General features: G+C 38.9%; 1 protein-coding gene across 1 annotated transcript in view; it reads left to right on the top strand.

Moving 5' to 3' along the window:
• FRMPD2 (FERM and PDZ domain containing 2) overlaps nt 1-15,033 on the top strand; it is a 35,099-nt gene that overhangs the window by 11,126 nt on the left and 8,940 nt on the right. Inside the window, exons 7-17 of the mRNA XM_030951288.1 lie at nt 2,997-3,081; nt 6,549-6,582; nt 6,842-6,913; nt 7,588-7,762; nt 8,578-8,728; nt 8,825-8,963; nt 9,832-9,984; nt 11,298-11,483; nt 12,383-12,539; nt 13,326-13,536; nt 14,404-14,507. Of these exons, the coding sequence (XP_030807148.1) occupies nt 2,997-3,081; nt 6,549-6,582; nt 6,842-6,913; nt 7,588-7,762; nt 8,578-8,728; nt 8,825-8,963; nt 9,832-9,984; nt 11,298-11,483; nt 12,383-12,539; nt 13,326-13,536; nt 14,404-14,507 (1,467 nt within the window). The remainder of the gene's footprint in view (nt 1-2,996; nt 3,082-6,548; nt 6,583-6,841; nt 6,914-7,587; nt 7,763-8,577; nt 8,729-8,824; nt 8,964-9,831; nt 9,985-11,297; nt 11,484-12,382; nt 12,540-13,325; nt 13,537-14,403; nt 14,508-15,033) is intronic.

Below are 15,033 nucleotides of genomic sequence, written 5' to 3'. Positions count from 1 at the left end.
TCTGGAACATTTCTATTAGGTATTATTGTTTATAAGAAAAGGGGATTCTTTTGGAAACATACAGCCAAACTATGCCTCAAGCCATATTGGTTCACTTACTCAAGAACTGACCTTGTAGATTCACACTTGCAAAAGTAGATAGAAATTCTGCTGCTGCCAAAAGGGATAGCCCCATTTTCAACCCCATATTAGCCACAAATTCCTGCTAGTTTCCTTACACTGGTTCTAGGGATAATGTATCTGGTGTGATCTCTGTGTTTGCCCATGATTCAGGTCACTTGACTTACACTTGCCAAAGGACTTCAATGAATTAGGGTGTCAATTATATTGAAAATATGTGAGCTGCACTTTGCAAGACAGCATTCTGTTTCTTCCTTTTTTTTAAAACTAAAATTATGTTTCAGAGATTCTGTAAAAGGACAAGAGAGATTGCAAACAAAGTAAAGTCAGTGTGCAAGAAAAATACAATGAATTATAATCAAAGTATATGATTCACCACATTTCCTTCCTGTTTCCAGACAAAGGGCCCAGACTAATGAACTATAGTCAGTCAACAGAAGATTACAGACAACTCTCTGTGGATTATAGTGACTCTAATAGTATTTCTGAAAGTACATCTTTGATACTGTCTAACCGAGGACACAGGAGAGGTAAGATTCTTAAAAAAGATTATGTTTGTGAATTATGTATTCATCTCTTTTGTCCCCTGAAATGTGGGACTGACCATGTACCAGGTGATAGATACTCCTATGCAACTTGTGGTTACCTGACTTGGGAGGTATATTTGTGCTAAATTGTAGAGAAGAAAGATACTTTTATATTAGATTCTTTTTCACTTGTGTCCTACAATAAAGCTATATATTTCCTGGTTACCATGTAGCCCCATCAGATCTCTCTTGCTTCATGCCCCGTTTGCCAGGTAAAGCTGCTCAGCAGGTCACAAAGTTTGACATTATGTTTTTCGCACATGGGGTCTTGACACAGAAAAGGTGGAGCTACCCCTCAAATGCAATGTGGTGGGCAATGTCAAGATGTCAGCTCCAAAAACAGTTGAATCTATAAATAATACCTAAGAGTGAATGTTCTATGAGGACATAATTCAGAGAGAAATTAGGCACATCCTGGGGAAAAAACCCATCATGTCTTAGCCTCTCACCCTAAGCCCTCAGCCCAAGGATGAGGAAAGTGAGGTTACTCCTGTTAATGCTCTCCTCCTGCAAGGTGCTTTTCTGAAGCTCCAGAATTGCAATCAATATCAGCAGTAATAAAAACCTGGGACTGCAGCTGCTCCATGAGTGACACATACGTGTGAGTCACATACACAGTCACACACAGGGAAGGTAAACTCAGAACAGAAATCTGTTTTGTAAGCAGTTTAAAAGACGTTTAGGTCATAAACTTGACAAAGGCTCATTCCAGTGACTTTGTGCATATCTCAGTCTCCACTGAAACACTGGTAGCTGTGCATACTCAGGATTTTGTAAGACAGGATTCTAAAAATACATGAGTAAACACAGAATGTGAGAGCTTGTTTGTCACAGACATTCTTTCATGACATAATGTATTTTAAAAAAAATCATTCTTCTATGAAAAGAAATATTACCATCTAATAGAGCACCATCATCAAAGGAGATAAATATCTCTATCAAGACTGTACATTAGGAGCTCATTTAAGATATAAATCTACAGCATCAACTTCTTTGAAGAATACATGTTAATTTAATGTCAGGCGTGTGTTGGATTTGTGATCAAAGCATGGCAGTCTGGCCACTGAAAGTAGCCAAGCTGTCCCACTGCTATAACAGCTGATATAGAAAGACTAAGGGGAATTTTATGATCTTGTCAAAATATATTTATGCAATTATATTAAAACCACAGTGCAAGCAGAGAATTTTGTGAGGTTTTCTCGTTAAAAAGCATGTTGCAGGATTGAATCTTAACTTTGGTAACTAGCTTATCTCAAATCTCACATTTTGTCACTACCATCTGCAGCTTGAAAAATCCCCACATGTTTATGCTTATTTTAGCAATGGGAGTGTAGATTTTCCAAGTTTCACAATTGCAGTTGGTTAGTTGGTACACTAGAATTCAGTGTCACGTTTTCATGTTGGAATTTAGAGTGACGTCTCAGGGTGTAGTGCATGAATGTTTCATCAAAATTATTCCACTTCCATGATAACCTTCCACACAGCTTATCTTACCACCTCTATCATCCTACTTATGTAATAGTTTGATATGCAATTCTTCAAATAAGATCAATGAAATGATCCAGGTGAACAAAAATTTAACCTTCTCACCCTTCCCTAAAGATTTCAAACATCTCTGCTGATACAAGAAACATTCATAGAACCACCACTTGAATAACCCTCTCTGGTTCTCCCTCTAAATTTCAACCTTCATGTATTTGGACAAAGCAACACCTGTCCATTCTGTAGCAAGAGAGATGACTGAAGGTGAAAAATAATGCAATCCTTATTTGCTAAGACGCCACAAACCATCCACTACTCCTACGATGTTTTTATGTTGTAAAAACATTCACAATATATTTAACATAGAAAGTAACCAGGGGAATAGACACAATCATTTTCATTTCATTGATTTTATATTCAGCTCTGATTAAGCCAGAGAAGTTTCATGCCTTTTTCTGCCCATTTTATGCCTGAAAATAGAAGAACAAAAATTGGGCATAATTTATGAAGAGAAAAAGCTGATTCACAAATTACCCCCATAGAGATGGAAATGACAGCTATTGTACCTACACAGCTGTTTTCCAAATTACATTCACATAAAGGGTTATGAAGAGGAAGTAACAATAACTAGGGAACTGGGAATACTGCTGGTGTAGTATTCACTAATCCTATTAAATAGCCATTTACCATGTCCAAGCAAGGACACAAGAGAGGAAGCTGCCAGTCTAAATTTCTTCCCTGTTGTAATTGTCCCAACATCTGATGCTGAGTGCTGCTACTGTCGCTTGATTCCTTTATTTATTGCAGGAAGAGTTCCAGAGACACACAGATCATGTGACACCACACTTAGTGGGTCAAGGACAGAAAGTAGCTACAAGCTCTTCATAAACAGGTAAGCTCAATTCAGATTCTACAAGATGGAAACTGTTTTATAAGCAAGTGAAGCCAGCAACGAGTGTGGCAATGCCAGTATCAGAAAATGCCTGAATTGCCAACTGAGGCTGTTTTGATAATGGATACCGTTTATATAGAATAAATAACTTAATAAATACATAAAAAAATTCTATTGTGTAGAATAAATAAATAAATAATGTTCACCTAGACTTGTTTTGGTTCCAAGTGGAACAGTCCAAAAGCTCTAGTGAATGGAACTTGGGCCCTGAACAATCCATACAAAACAAATTCAGGATTTCTACATTTACTCTGCACCACTGTGTCCTGCCAGCTGCCACAGGCCCCCCAGAACAGTGGCCCCCAGCTGTGTCTGCACCAGGCAGGGAAGCAGCACTAGACCTCTGTGACTGAAACAGCTGGGAAGCTGCTCCACAGAGACTGTGAAAGGATGGATTTGATGATCTTAGAGGTCTTTTCTAACCTTACTAATTATATAATTTATGAAAGGAAAAATTTGTTGAGAAGGTATGAATAGTCATCACTTTCTGTGTCAAGGCATTCTGTCAGAGTCCTTATTTGTCCACATTCAGATTTTGGATGTGGTCTTGCCTTGCTGTCACATTAAAGTTCTGTCACACCTTAAGTGTCCTGGAGTGGTTATGTCAGACCATGTATGTAATGTATAATTTTCATTTGCATTTCCACCTCAGTGCTTATACTGATTTTTCTCACTTGTGTCAGTCATATCCAGCCCTGCACCACCACTGTACTGGAGAGTTGCAGGTAACCCAGGGTCACAAGCAGTAAAGACCTCTGCTCTGTCATGAGGATTAGCCTCATTTGAGCCATGGCATGGACAGCAGCCCTGTAGACATTGACAAAGAAAACTGAGGATTGTACAACTGATACTAACTCCTTTTCAAAAGCCAGGGAAACACCCCTGCTGCCAAACAAGAGTTTTCTAGACTGGATGTTAGCACAGTGCAGCTACAATCATGGCTGCTTCCAAAGGAAGAAGAGATGTAAGTACTGTCAGCCTCTAGGCACCACAAAGACCAGAATCCCATAGTTAAGCACCATGTAATCCCTGCAGACATCCCATTTAAATTGGGTTCTTGACCCAGTTAAACAGGAGTTTCTTCTTTTAACCATGACACAAGTAATTCAGGCCCACAGGAAATGCTCAATTTAGATCAACTCCCAATTAAATGTGTCCCAAGTAAACAGTTTGAACTTCCTGATAAATCAGCCATGATAATCTTGGTGATATGAGATATCCCGGTACACCTGTAAAACTGCAACAAGAGATTGCAGGATAGTGGCTGCTTTTGTCAAGAAAGAAGTCTCTGTCTGCTTGTCTAACTACACACACACACACACACACACACACACACACACACATATTTATACATGTGGTCGCCAGCATCTATATATGCTCACGTGGAAAACACCATTACTTTCTACATTAAAACTATAGTACAAAGACAGCTTTCTGATCTGAGATTTCACACACCTTTTTCTTAATTAAACTGAAAATTCCCTCGGTTCCCTAGGACATTAATTTATCCTAATGAATAATTTAATTCCCATTCATGGAAAATTCCGAATAATGTAACAACAAATGTTAAGGTTTTCTGAAGCTTTTTTCTTGAGAAAATAATAAATGAGGAATTCGCTTCATCCTGTAGAATTCCCAGAAAGGAATGGGGCTACAGTCTTTGCCTGTTGGCTTCACCAAAGTTAAACCAGCTGGATCTGGCTCACCAAATGAAGAAAAGAAACAAACCTGACTCTATTGAATCAAAGCAGAGTTAAGATTTATGTGTAAAGGGCACCAGTAATATTACTCCTGTTAAATTATTTCTCTTTTTCTCTAAAGAAACATTAAGGAGCTTATAGCAGACATTTCCCTGGACTTCATAGTATTCCAGTAGTTACTGTACCTTAAGCTCTCTGTCCCCAGGTCACTGTTGTGCTGATTGCATGTTATATATTTTCCTCACTATGACATTTCCCTCGGAGGTCGGTGAGTGCTGTAGAAGAAATCCCAGCTGGAACTCAGAGGAACGGCCGACAGAACCTGCTGAGCTTGGGCTCCACCTTCTCCGTGTCCACAAAGGACTACTCAGCAGCTGCTGCATCACAGAAATGTTTCTTCCACAGGAAGGAAAAGGTGAATGATGAAAAACATATAAGCTGATTTCAAAATGTAAATATCACTAAAGAGAAGCCTCTCATCTAATTTTTGTTTGACAGTGATGTGCATAATAACTACTGACTCACCTTATTAGATGAGTATTCTAGATTGACAGACTCCAAATTAGGCATAATCCAGTTGTGCTGTCAGAACTGAAGGCAGTGAAAGCAATTGTCCATAAGTACTATGCAAAAGCTCATAACTGAACCCTCTCTGACCTACATATGTGATTTCTGCCAGCATCAAACACCATATGGACTGTTTTCACCAAGCACTTTGACGGCAGCTTCAGAACAGCAAAAAAATTTACAGGGACACTTTACCCAAATGTCTGCCAGCCAATGATGCTCAAAGGACTTAAATTTTTTTTACAGTGCATGTCTGGACAGAAAGCATAGGCTGGCAGTGAATGTGCCCAGACAGTAATTCTCCTAATTGACTTGCTAAGTTGTGGTAGGACTCTGTTAAATGGAAAGGATAATGTTTCTTTAAAAGGTATGTTGTTTTGCAATCTCTTCTGGATTGGAAAAATTCAGAAATAACTGAATCACAGAAAACTCCACCATGATCCTTCATATGGAGTTTTCTGTTGTGGAGCAAGAAGGGACAGGTTTCATGCTGATGAGCCCTTTCATCTCCTCCTAGTTCAGAACCTCAACAGTGACCAGTGACAAATATTTGGTCAAGGGCTTCAGCTAGATACTGTGGAAAATTATCTTTTCTCATATAAATTTTGTATTAAATTTTCTTATTATGGTTTTTTGTGGAGATAATAACAGCCTTTCACAGGAGTTCAGCAACTGTTACAAAACTGTTAGTCCCTCTTTAATGTGATACAAAACTGCATTGTCTGTTGGTAGGACTGTACTATTATTAAGTTTTTTTTTAAGTATCTAAATGGGTCAAGTTACTAAGTCATGGTGAACAGCTGAAAGGACTCATTACTTGAAGACATTTAATTATTTCTGTCTGCTTAAGGGATCTAAAAGCATAGATGTATCTGATGAAAACCCAATATATAAAATTAGTTGAGGTGGATACTCAGCAAGAAAAAAAGACCCTAAAACTATAATAGTTTTAAAACTTAAAACTTGAAGTTATTTGAAATTGAAACAAAAAAATACAATGTTTACTAATAAGAACCATCAGTCAGCCTTTATTATGGGAAAAAAGCAGCTCTGCATTCCAGTTTAGTTCCTAGAGAGGCTGGGTTTACTCAATCACAGCAGTGTGTATGTATGTGTTTACATGTCTGTGACTGTCCTCAGAGAATTTGGGAATCAAATGAGAAAAGGTCACAGGGTAAATTAAGTTTCTATAAGTGTCATGAAAATAGGTGCCTTCCAAAGGAAATGGATCTTGATTAAGTGCCTTTACAGAAGAAAAGGCTTCAGCATGAGCTCACCTCTACTTAGACCCTGGAGAGTCTACACAGGAGACACCTCAAACAGAGAGAAGTCATCAGTCAGCATGGGTCAGAAATGGGTTTCATTGATACTTGTGTTTAGGATCTTCATTCCATTAAGAAGACTTACTAAATTTCTAAATTGCCTCCTTGCAGTTTTCAGGTCCAGAATTTGTTATTTTGTCTAGTGAACCACCAGTGACCTTACAGCTGCCTGGATCAATTGTGGTAAGAATGAACATTAAGAATCTAGAACTAATCCAGTGACATTTTAGTCAGGGTTCTTTGTAAGTAGCACCTGAGTCTCAAGCTAGTATTTTCTCCATGTCCTCCTCTCAAAACTAGTTAGGGCTCCTGCAGAGGTATTGAGACTTGAAAGGATGTGCTTTAATTCCTAGTGCTATTTAGTTATTTCTGTTGGTGCAAAAAAAGCTTAATTTATCCTTCTCGGCTAAGAATGCTCACTTTAGCCCTAGACCTATGAGACAAAGACTGTACCGCAAATCTGCAATATGGCATCTAGTTCCAATGTATGGGACTTCTCCAGCTTGCAAGCACATCCTTTACTTTTCATTAAGATAAGGTAGAAAGTTGACAGAGACAGCAGTAAAAATGAGAGCAAAGCAAATTTGGAATTAGCCCCAAATCTATAGTAACCCTGGTGACTGGAGAATTTGAGTATGCTCAGCTGTTTTGTTGTGATTCTTTGGGTTTTAAGAAAATTAGAAATGTTTGTGATATTAATTTAATGAGAAGGGAGGCAGAGAATAGCATGGTGTTGTGACCAATTCCATCAGGTTGCATAGAGACAGGCTACTTGTGGGCCTCAGTAATAAAATGCTGTGGAACTTGCATTGCTTGTACTTAGCACTCATTCTTCATTCTTTCTTACATGTTCTTAGACTAAAAAAGGGAAATCCTATTTGTCCCAAAGGGATCTCAATGTGATTCTACTCAATGGGCAGTGCCTTGAGGTGCAATGTGACATCAAGACCAAGGCAAGAGATGTTTTCAACACTGTGGTGGCGTATGCAAACTTGGTGGAACATTTCTACTTCGGCTTGGCTTACCTGAAAGGTAATGAGACAGTTAAGTACAGCTCTGTCCCTCAGTGCCTCTGTAGTCACTTTATCAATGAATTCCAGTAAGAATTCATCAAAGAATCATTCAAGAATTCATCAAAGAATCATCATCAGAATTCATTCAAAGATCCTTTAAGATCCTTAGCTAGAAGCAGATACAAAGCTTGTGCAGCAGTAAGGTATGTTGGTTTGAACTGCACTGCACTGATGTAAAGCATGTCTGCCCTAGGACTGTGCATCAGCATAGCCATACAACATTTACTGGCTGATACTCCCAGGCAGAAGTGGCTGTGTCCCAGCCTTGCACTCAAATAATACTGAGCCATGCAGCTCCAGCAGAAATTCCAGGAAGCATTGCAGTGGGAAAGGTTGCCTGTGTTTATTCCTAGATATAAGTGGGATAGAGGTTCAGCTGTGTCATCTACCAGACCCACATCTCCCTAGTCCCCTTCTGATGGCAGGCACAGCTGAGGCACTGGGAAAGAGCACACCTTGTGTGTAGGGCATGAGGATTACAAAGGGGTGCAGAACCTGAGTGGTGGGAAGAATGCAAGGCCCATGAATCCTTGAGTGATTTCTCAGGTACCATACTAATCCAGCATCTAACATTTGTAATCCAGAATTACATACTGTCCTAAGTTCTACATCAAAGGAGCAATAAGTTAAATCATGACACAGAAAAGTAAATCTCAGCTGACATCCCAAATCCATTTTATTTTTTATTGCTAGTGATGCACTCTATGAAGACAGCAGAACTAAGCTGCTGAAGTATATCCAGGTTTATCACAGAACCCAAAATTCTCATTTCAGGTAAAGAATTCTTCTTTTTGGATGAGGACACCAAACTCTACAAAGTGGCCCCAGATGGCTGGAATGACCAATCCAAGAAGAAAATGTCAATCATTAATTTCACTCTCTTTATAAGGATAAAATTCTTTGTCAACCACTTTAATGTTATTCAGTAAGTGCAAAATTCTGCTGACTGGAGGAAAACCAGTAGCATTTAGGGATAACATCCAAAGCTCCCCCTGAGTTCCTAAACCCTTTTCTATTCCAGGCATGGCTTGACAAGGCATCAGTTTTACCTGCAGCTTCGTAAAGATATTTTGGAGGAGCGATTATATTGCAGTGATGAGACTGCCCTGAAACTCGGCGCTTTGGCTTTACAGGCAGAGCTTGGCAATTATGCTTCTGAGGTGTGCAGAAATAATACAGTATTTCTCAGAGGTCTCTCTCTACAACTTTTGCAGCTTTTCTTTGTCACATAGAGTTTAAAGAAGAAATGTGAATAGCAGAGAACCTCAGTTAAGTCCTCCAGCTAAGTCCTTCAGAATTAATTTTAAGAATTACAAAATATTCCTGATTATGGAGTAGTAATGAGCCAGGTGAATTTACCAGGAAATATGGCAGAATGATGAGAGAGTCTAGGTCCTTCATAATTGATAATATATCCTAGAAACTCCAGAAAATCTGTAGAAGGTTTCAACACTGGCCCAGCTTAGATGCGCACAGGGGCTTAAAGAGATCAGTAAACAGGGAAGAGAAAAGCAAAGACACACTTCAGAATTCACAGCTATCTTATGTGTAGGCTCAGATCCACAAGCTGCAAAGACAGGGAGGTCTCTGCATATCTGAACTAGCTGTCCTAGTTTTCAAGTGTATTTATGTTGGCTTCCATATTTTCAGCTATGTAAATCAGAGTAGCTCTGTTAAATGAACTTTGAGTGGTCTCATCCATGTGGTCAGATCTACTATGGCAAGGGGTCCCCCACTGTAGGTTGTACTGATGCAGCTGTAGCTGTCAGCTCTAAGAGCAGGACACACCTGCAGGCCCAGCTCCTTTCTCCCCTCTGCCCAAAGAAGTTCGAGCAGCTGCCTGAGCACAGGGCAAGAGGCAATTCAGCTGTCAGGGCACTGCATGCTGTTCCAACTTTCCTTTGGGAAATGGCAGCAGGGTGACTTTTGCATATGGGTCACCCTGGAAATGAAATGCAATGAATAAGAAAAGTCAAGAAAGAACAAAAGGCACCTGTCTTTCTGTTTTTCAATTTTTTTGCCCACCAGATGCATGGAAAGAGCTATTTTCGTGTTGAAGACTACGTCCCAGCCAGTCGAATAGAGAAAATGACCCTGGCATACGTACAGCGAGAGCTTGCTAAATTACATCGTATGAATCGCTCCCTATTTGAGGATGAAGCTGAACTAGAGTTTTTAAAGGTAACATTAGTTTTGAGGTAGAAAGCCCCTCTCTATTTACCGTTGTCTATTTTCTTCTTGCCTGACACAGTGGATTTTAGATATGGTGAAAAAATTTGAATAGTCAACAAAAATCTCAGAATTTCATTCTACTGTAGATACTGTCACTTATAACTGAGAGTTTTTATAGCATGCTTTGGTGTATTTGCAGCTTTCTAAGGTTTGATGTAAATTTTTGGCATTTTACCAATGTCTGGGCTCCAGAAGATTATAAAACATGAGAATAAGCACTTTTTTGACTTCTGAAATTACAGCAGCTGTTCAGCCACTTCCTAAACATGTAGCAATTGTTTGTTTAAAAGTATCTGTGAGCCCTGGAAGTGAGGAAGGAGTTATCTGAAGTATTTTCTCACTTGACTATTTCTCTAGGTCTCTAAAGTGTCACGATGATGTGGCATTTAACTTTTTTCCTGCTAATTTCTCTTTCTCCCCAAACCTCTTTGCTTTCCATCAAATGAAAAATATCAGGGATTAGATAATGGATAAATACCAGTAGTCATTTTGCTGCAGTGCCACATGCTGGTATTTATAGCATCATCTTAGTTTAGTTGCTATTTAATTATATTAGTTCCTCATCTAACACTGTCAGTGCAATTGAAGAAATAGATTGAAGCTTAGCCTTAATGACAGTCCCATCATGTGTGGCAAATCCAATGAAGAAAAAGCAGCTTTTGTTAGTATCTGTTTCAATGAATAAGTCTGTAGAAGGAGCCAACTCATCAGAGAAAGTGAGAAAGACAGAGCCCATGGCTAGAACATGTAAATTCCAAATATGTAAGGGATTAAAATTAAAACCCAGATTCAGCTAGTGATTATAGATGCCCCAGTTTTCAAGACCTGAACGTTTGTACTTTGGTTACTTTCTGAGAAAACAGATCTTCTTAAAGTGTTTTATTTTGGTCACTGAAAATCTCTGTTCACAATTGAAAAGTCATTTGAGGATTCTACATTAGCTTCCCAGAAAGAAAATATAAGCTTTTAGGATAAACTCACATTGGTCTGCAGATCAGACAGTAAATCCTAGTCATATTCCACAGTTCTGTAACGTGTCTGAGTCACATTTTAACACTTTTGTGGCCAAGTACAGGAGGTAGAAAGACAAGCATGAACACCCAGAATCTCTGTGTGAGTTTCTCAGAATACGCCCTGCATGGTTAGATGGCAGGGGCAGACACTAGCTCCTCAGACACTCAAAAGCATTTTCTCCTCTATCTACCTTTCTTCCCATGGATCTTTTTGAGTAAGGCATGGTAAAAGCACTTTTTCTCTACAAGGTGACTCAGCAACTTCCTGAATATGGAGTGTTATTCTATCGTGTGTCCCAAGAGAAGAAAGGGACAGAAGGGGACATCATCCTGGGAATCTGTGCCAAAGGCATCATTGTCTATGAGAACAAAAATCACACAAGAATTGCCAGTTTAAGATTTCAGTGGCGTGAAACAGAGAGAATTTCAGCTCACGTGAGTTGGAACTAACTGAATCTCTTCTCTTCTCTACTGGTTTACTGCCTTCCTGTCGCTTTGATAAATTAATTGCATTCAGAGCAAGAATTAGATTCACTTTATATGGGCAAGTTCTTTCTGAAAAGAGTTTAAAATCAAAGCTGGATCTGGATGTGTATATGAACATACTGAGTTCTTTGTGAAGTATAGTTCTGCAGTATTTATGCCAAGGCCAAAGACAAATTACCATAAAACTGGATAATCTGGTGCTGACTATTACAGAGACTATGCCAAATCTCTCCACAGCATATTCCATATCCATTCCTCTCTTTTTTTTTACTGCTCTTTTCTTCTGTTTTTCTGCCTACATCAGGTCATGGGATGATGTCTTCCACTTTCCAGATCTCATGATTTCCACCCTCATCTCTTAGTATATTGAAGACTGCTAACTAGTATTGGGGATAAGATTGTGACCCATTTCTAAATGGGATTTTGACATTAGAGGTATATCAATGTACTGTTGTACAGTTTAGGTGTCAAACTGGATCACACATTTCCCAGCTTGTTTGCTCTCCAAAAATGGTCCTTCTTCCCCTTAAAGATATGTTCCTTTTCATATTAAATTTGTTTAATAATTTTAGCATCTCTAGGGCCAAATTTTGCAGTTTTAGCAACCTCCTATCACTGCATTCAATGTCCTAAGGTTCTTGACTTTTGACATAGAAGAATTATGATCCCAGTGACAAATACTTGGCTTACAAGTGCTGAATTTACAACAGGCATTTACTGAAAACAAAAGGGATGCAGTCAGGCATAAATACAACTGAACAAACCAACAAGATTATATAAATGAACTGTCAGTGCCTCAGTGTGATGACTGATATATAAAGCAACCTGTGCTTTTTTTTCCTCTTCAGAGAAAAAAATTCATGATTGAAAGCAGCTTCAGTGGTAAGAAACACACCTTCATTACTGATACAGCAAAGACATGTAAATACCTACTGGACCTCTGCTCTGCCCAGCACAAATTCAATGCACAGATGAATTCTAGGCAACTTCGTCAAACTTCATCAGGTATCTTTTAAGCTCCTGTTTATGCTAGTCTGTATCAAGCCGAGTTTTTGTTTTTTCAATGTGTCTGCAATTTCCTGCTGTCTCTCCATCCTCCAAGTCCCCTCTTGAGCCTACTCAATGAGAACCTAAATACATTGGTATCTTCTTCAGCACCACCTTGTTTCAGAAAAATTAAATATTTTAGAGGACAGATTTTTATATAGCAGAGCTCAGGCACCATTAAGCAAGTAGTAGATTTCACAGAAAGGCAGAAAACTGGACAGCAAGTGCTGCCACCAAGATGGTCCCCATTTGACTTCACTTGTGCAAATGACTCAGTTCCTTGGTGTCTCTCTGAACTTTGGAGAGCACATGTTCCTAGAGTTCCTGTCTTCTCAGATATAAATATACTGGAGTGGAAGGCCTGTGAAGGATGAGAAACCACCAACCTGGATTATTCAGACTCTGAAATACAGTTTCTCATACACTAATCATTTACAAAACACACTTCAGATTTAAATTATATAGGGTTGTACATTTCACCTGTCTTTGTGGAAAATGCATTTGTAGTATAATTCACAGAAATTAAACCTAAATGCAGCATATATTTTTTATGAAAGAAAACTCCTTCTACTCACCCCAAGGCCTAGGTATCCTCAAGGATAAAAGAACAAATATATCTGTAATGTCAATATTTTTTCCTGGCATATTCAAAAGATTTTATTTAAATTTCCTTTAAGCTTAAAAAGACACAATAATATCAGTGGATTTGTCTTTGCTTCTTCCCCTCTCTTGCTTCTCATTCAGAGGACAGTAAATTTGTGGAAATAGACAAATCGAATTCTGCATATGCAGCTCAGCGTGAACACCTTGCCCTTATTCAGAGACTGTCTCGCTCTGAGAATGTGCTCTATGGAGCAAACCTGGAAAGCCTTTCTGCTGGGATGATGAGCAAATCTTGTGATAACCTCAGTGTGGAAACCAACAATAGGACTAGACACAAAAGCAATCTTGGCAGGTAGGTTTGCCTCTCTCTGAACATGTGTAAGACTCAGGCATAAACTATTTTTTTTTAAAGTTCTTGTTGTGGTCACACCAAAAGGTCTGGGGCTCCTTGATGCCAGACAGTAGTGCAAATGCAGGCAGGAAGTTAATAGACTAAGAGAGCACAACTTGAAAAAGAGTGACATTTAAATTTGTACCAGACTCAAGAAGGAGCTACTAATTGGGTTATGAGGAAGTATAAAAATGAGGAAGAATAAATGTAAAATCTTCAATGTCTGTGTATCTTCACTGGAAATTATAGTATGTGAATTAAAAAACCATCAGGAGCTGGTTTTGATCAGGAATGCAGAGATCATTACTTAGTTGATTCCTCCATGTCCAAATGTGCAATTCATAGGGAACAGTGCAAGAACTTCTCCCTCTTTGCTTTGGTGCATCCACCTGTGTAGGTTCTTACTACAGCTGCACAGCCTCAAAATGAATTCTAGTGCCTTTTAGAGTACTAAGAGTTAGAATAGAGTTGAGGAGAACAAGAAGTACCAGAAAAACTTTCAGACGTGGTTTTGTCTAAATGGACTAAATGAATGAGGGGGAAGCTATGCTGTGTTTTCCTGATACCTGCAGTCAGCTCAGAGCAAAACACAGGAGGAATCAGTCATGATGAGTGGTTTAATGGCAACTGTTATTTGGAAGCAAATGCCGGCAAGGATAAACCACTTCTCCCCTAAAATTAAATATGTCCCAGAAATCAGAATACTCATTGAAAGGCTATAAACCTGTGCATTCTCAACTTGGCTCTGACAGACTAATGACAATGAAGAGTGCTAAATACCACTGCTGACTTTTTATTGTAACACAGTCTTCCTTTCCTGCCCTGCAGATCTCTATCAGGGCTATCCCAGTCAGAAATGCACATCAATTTGAATGGAAAGCAAAGGAGTTATGATTTTGTCTCTATTCATTCAACTCAGAACACCATCAGTGGTGAGTATAATAATCATAAAGAGAGACAGTACCCTTCCATGTTTATTGTTTCAATAGAAGGAGACCAACATATATTTTACTTACAGATTAAAGACTATCCTTTTTTACTTCTAGTCCTGGAAATTAATCCGGAGTTTAGCAAGACAAGCTGTTTTCTTCCCCTTAATTCCCACTTTGCATCAGGTTCAGTGGTAAGGGAGTTGGTGATAAAATGATTCTATAATGGTGCCTAATGCTCTACAGAGATGTAGTTCAGTACATCCAGAGACTCTTGCATGGGACAACATCCCTGTGCTCAGAGGTCATTGTTTTGTTCAAAACTGAGATCTACAACTCAATAAATAATGCATGAGACAGCATAGGCTCCAGGTCTTTCCTCCACTCCTGCACTTGCATAACACTTCCTGGAATAAGGACTGGATATCTAATTTTCTATCAGAAGCCAGACTGCATGCACATGGGGAGCCAATCTATGGAACATGAAGCTATGCTTATCTGGTTAGTCTATTTAAAAATTAGAACAGTA

This window comes from Camarhynchus parvulus, chromosome 6 (assembly GCF_901933205.1).
Source record: "Camarhynchus parvulus chromosome 6, STF_HiC, whole genome shotgun sequence".
Classification (NCBI taxonomy): Eukaryota; Metazoa; Chordata; class Aves; order Passeriformes; family Thraupidae; genus Camarhynchus; species Camarhynchus parvulus.
This window is presented reverse-complemented; position numbering and strand designations above follow the sequence as displayed.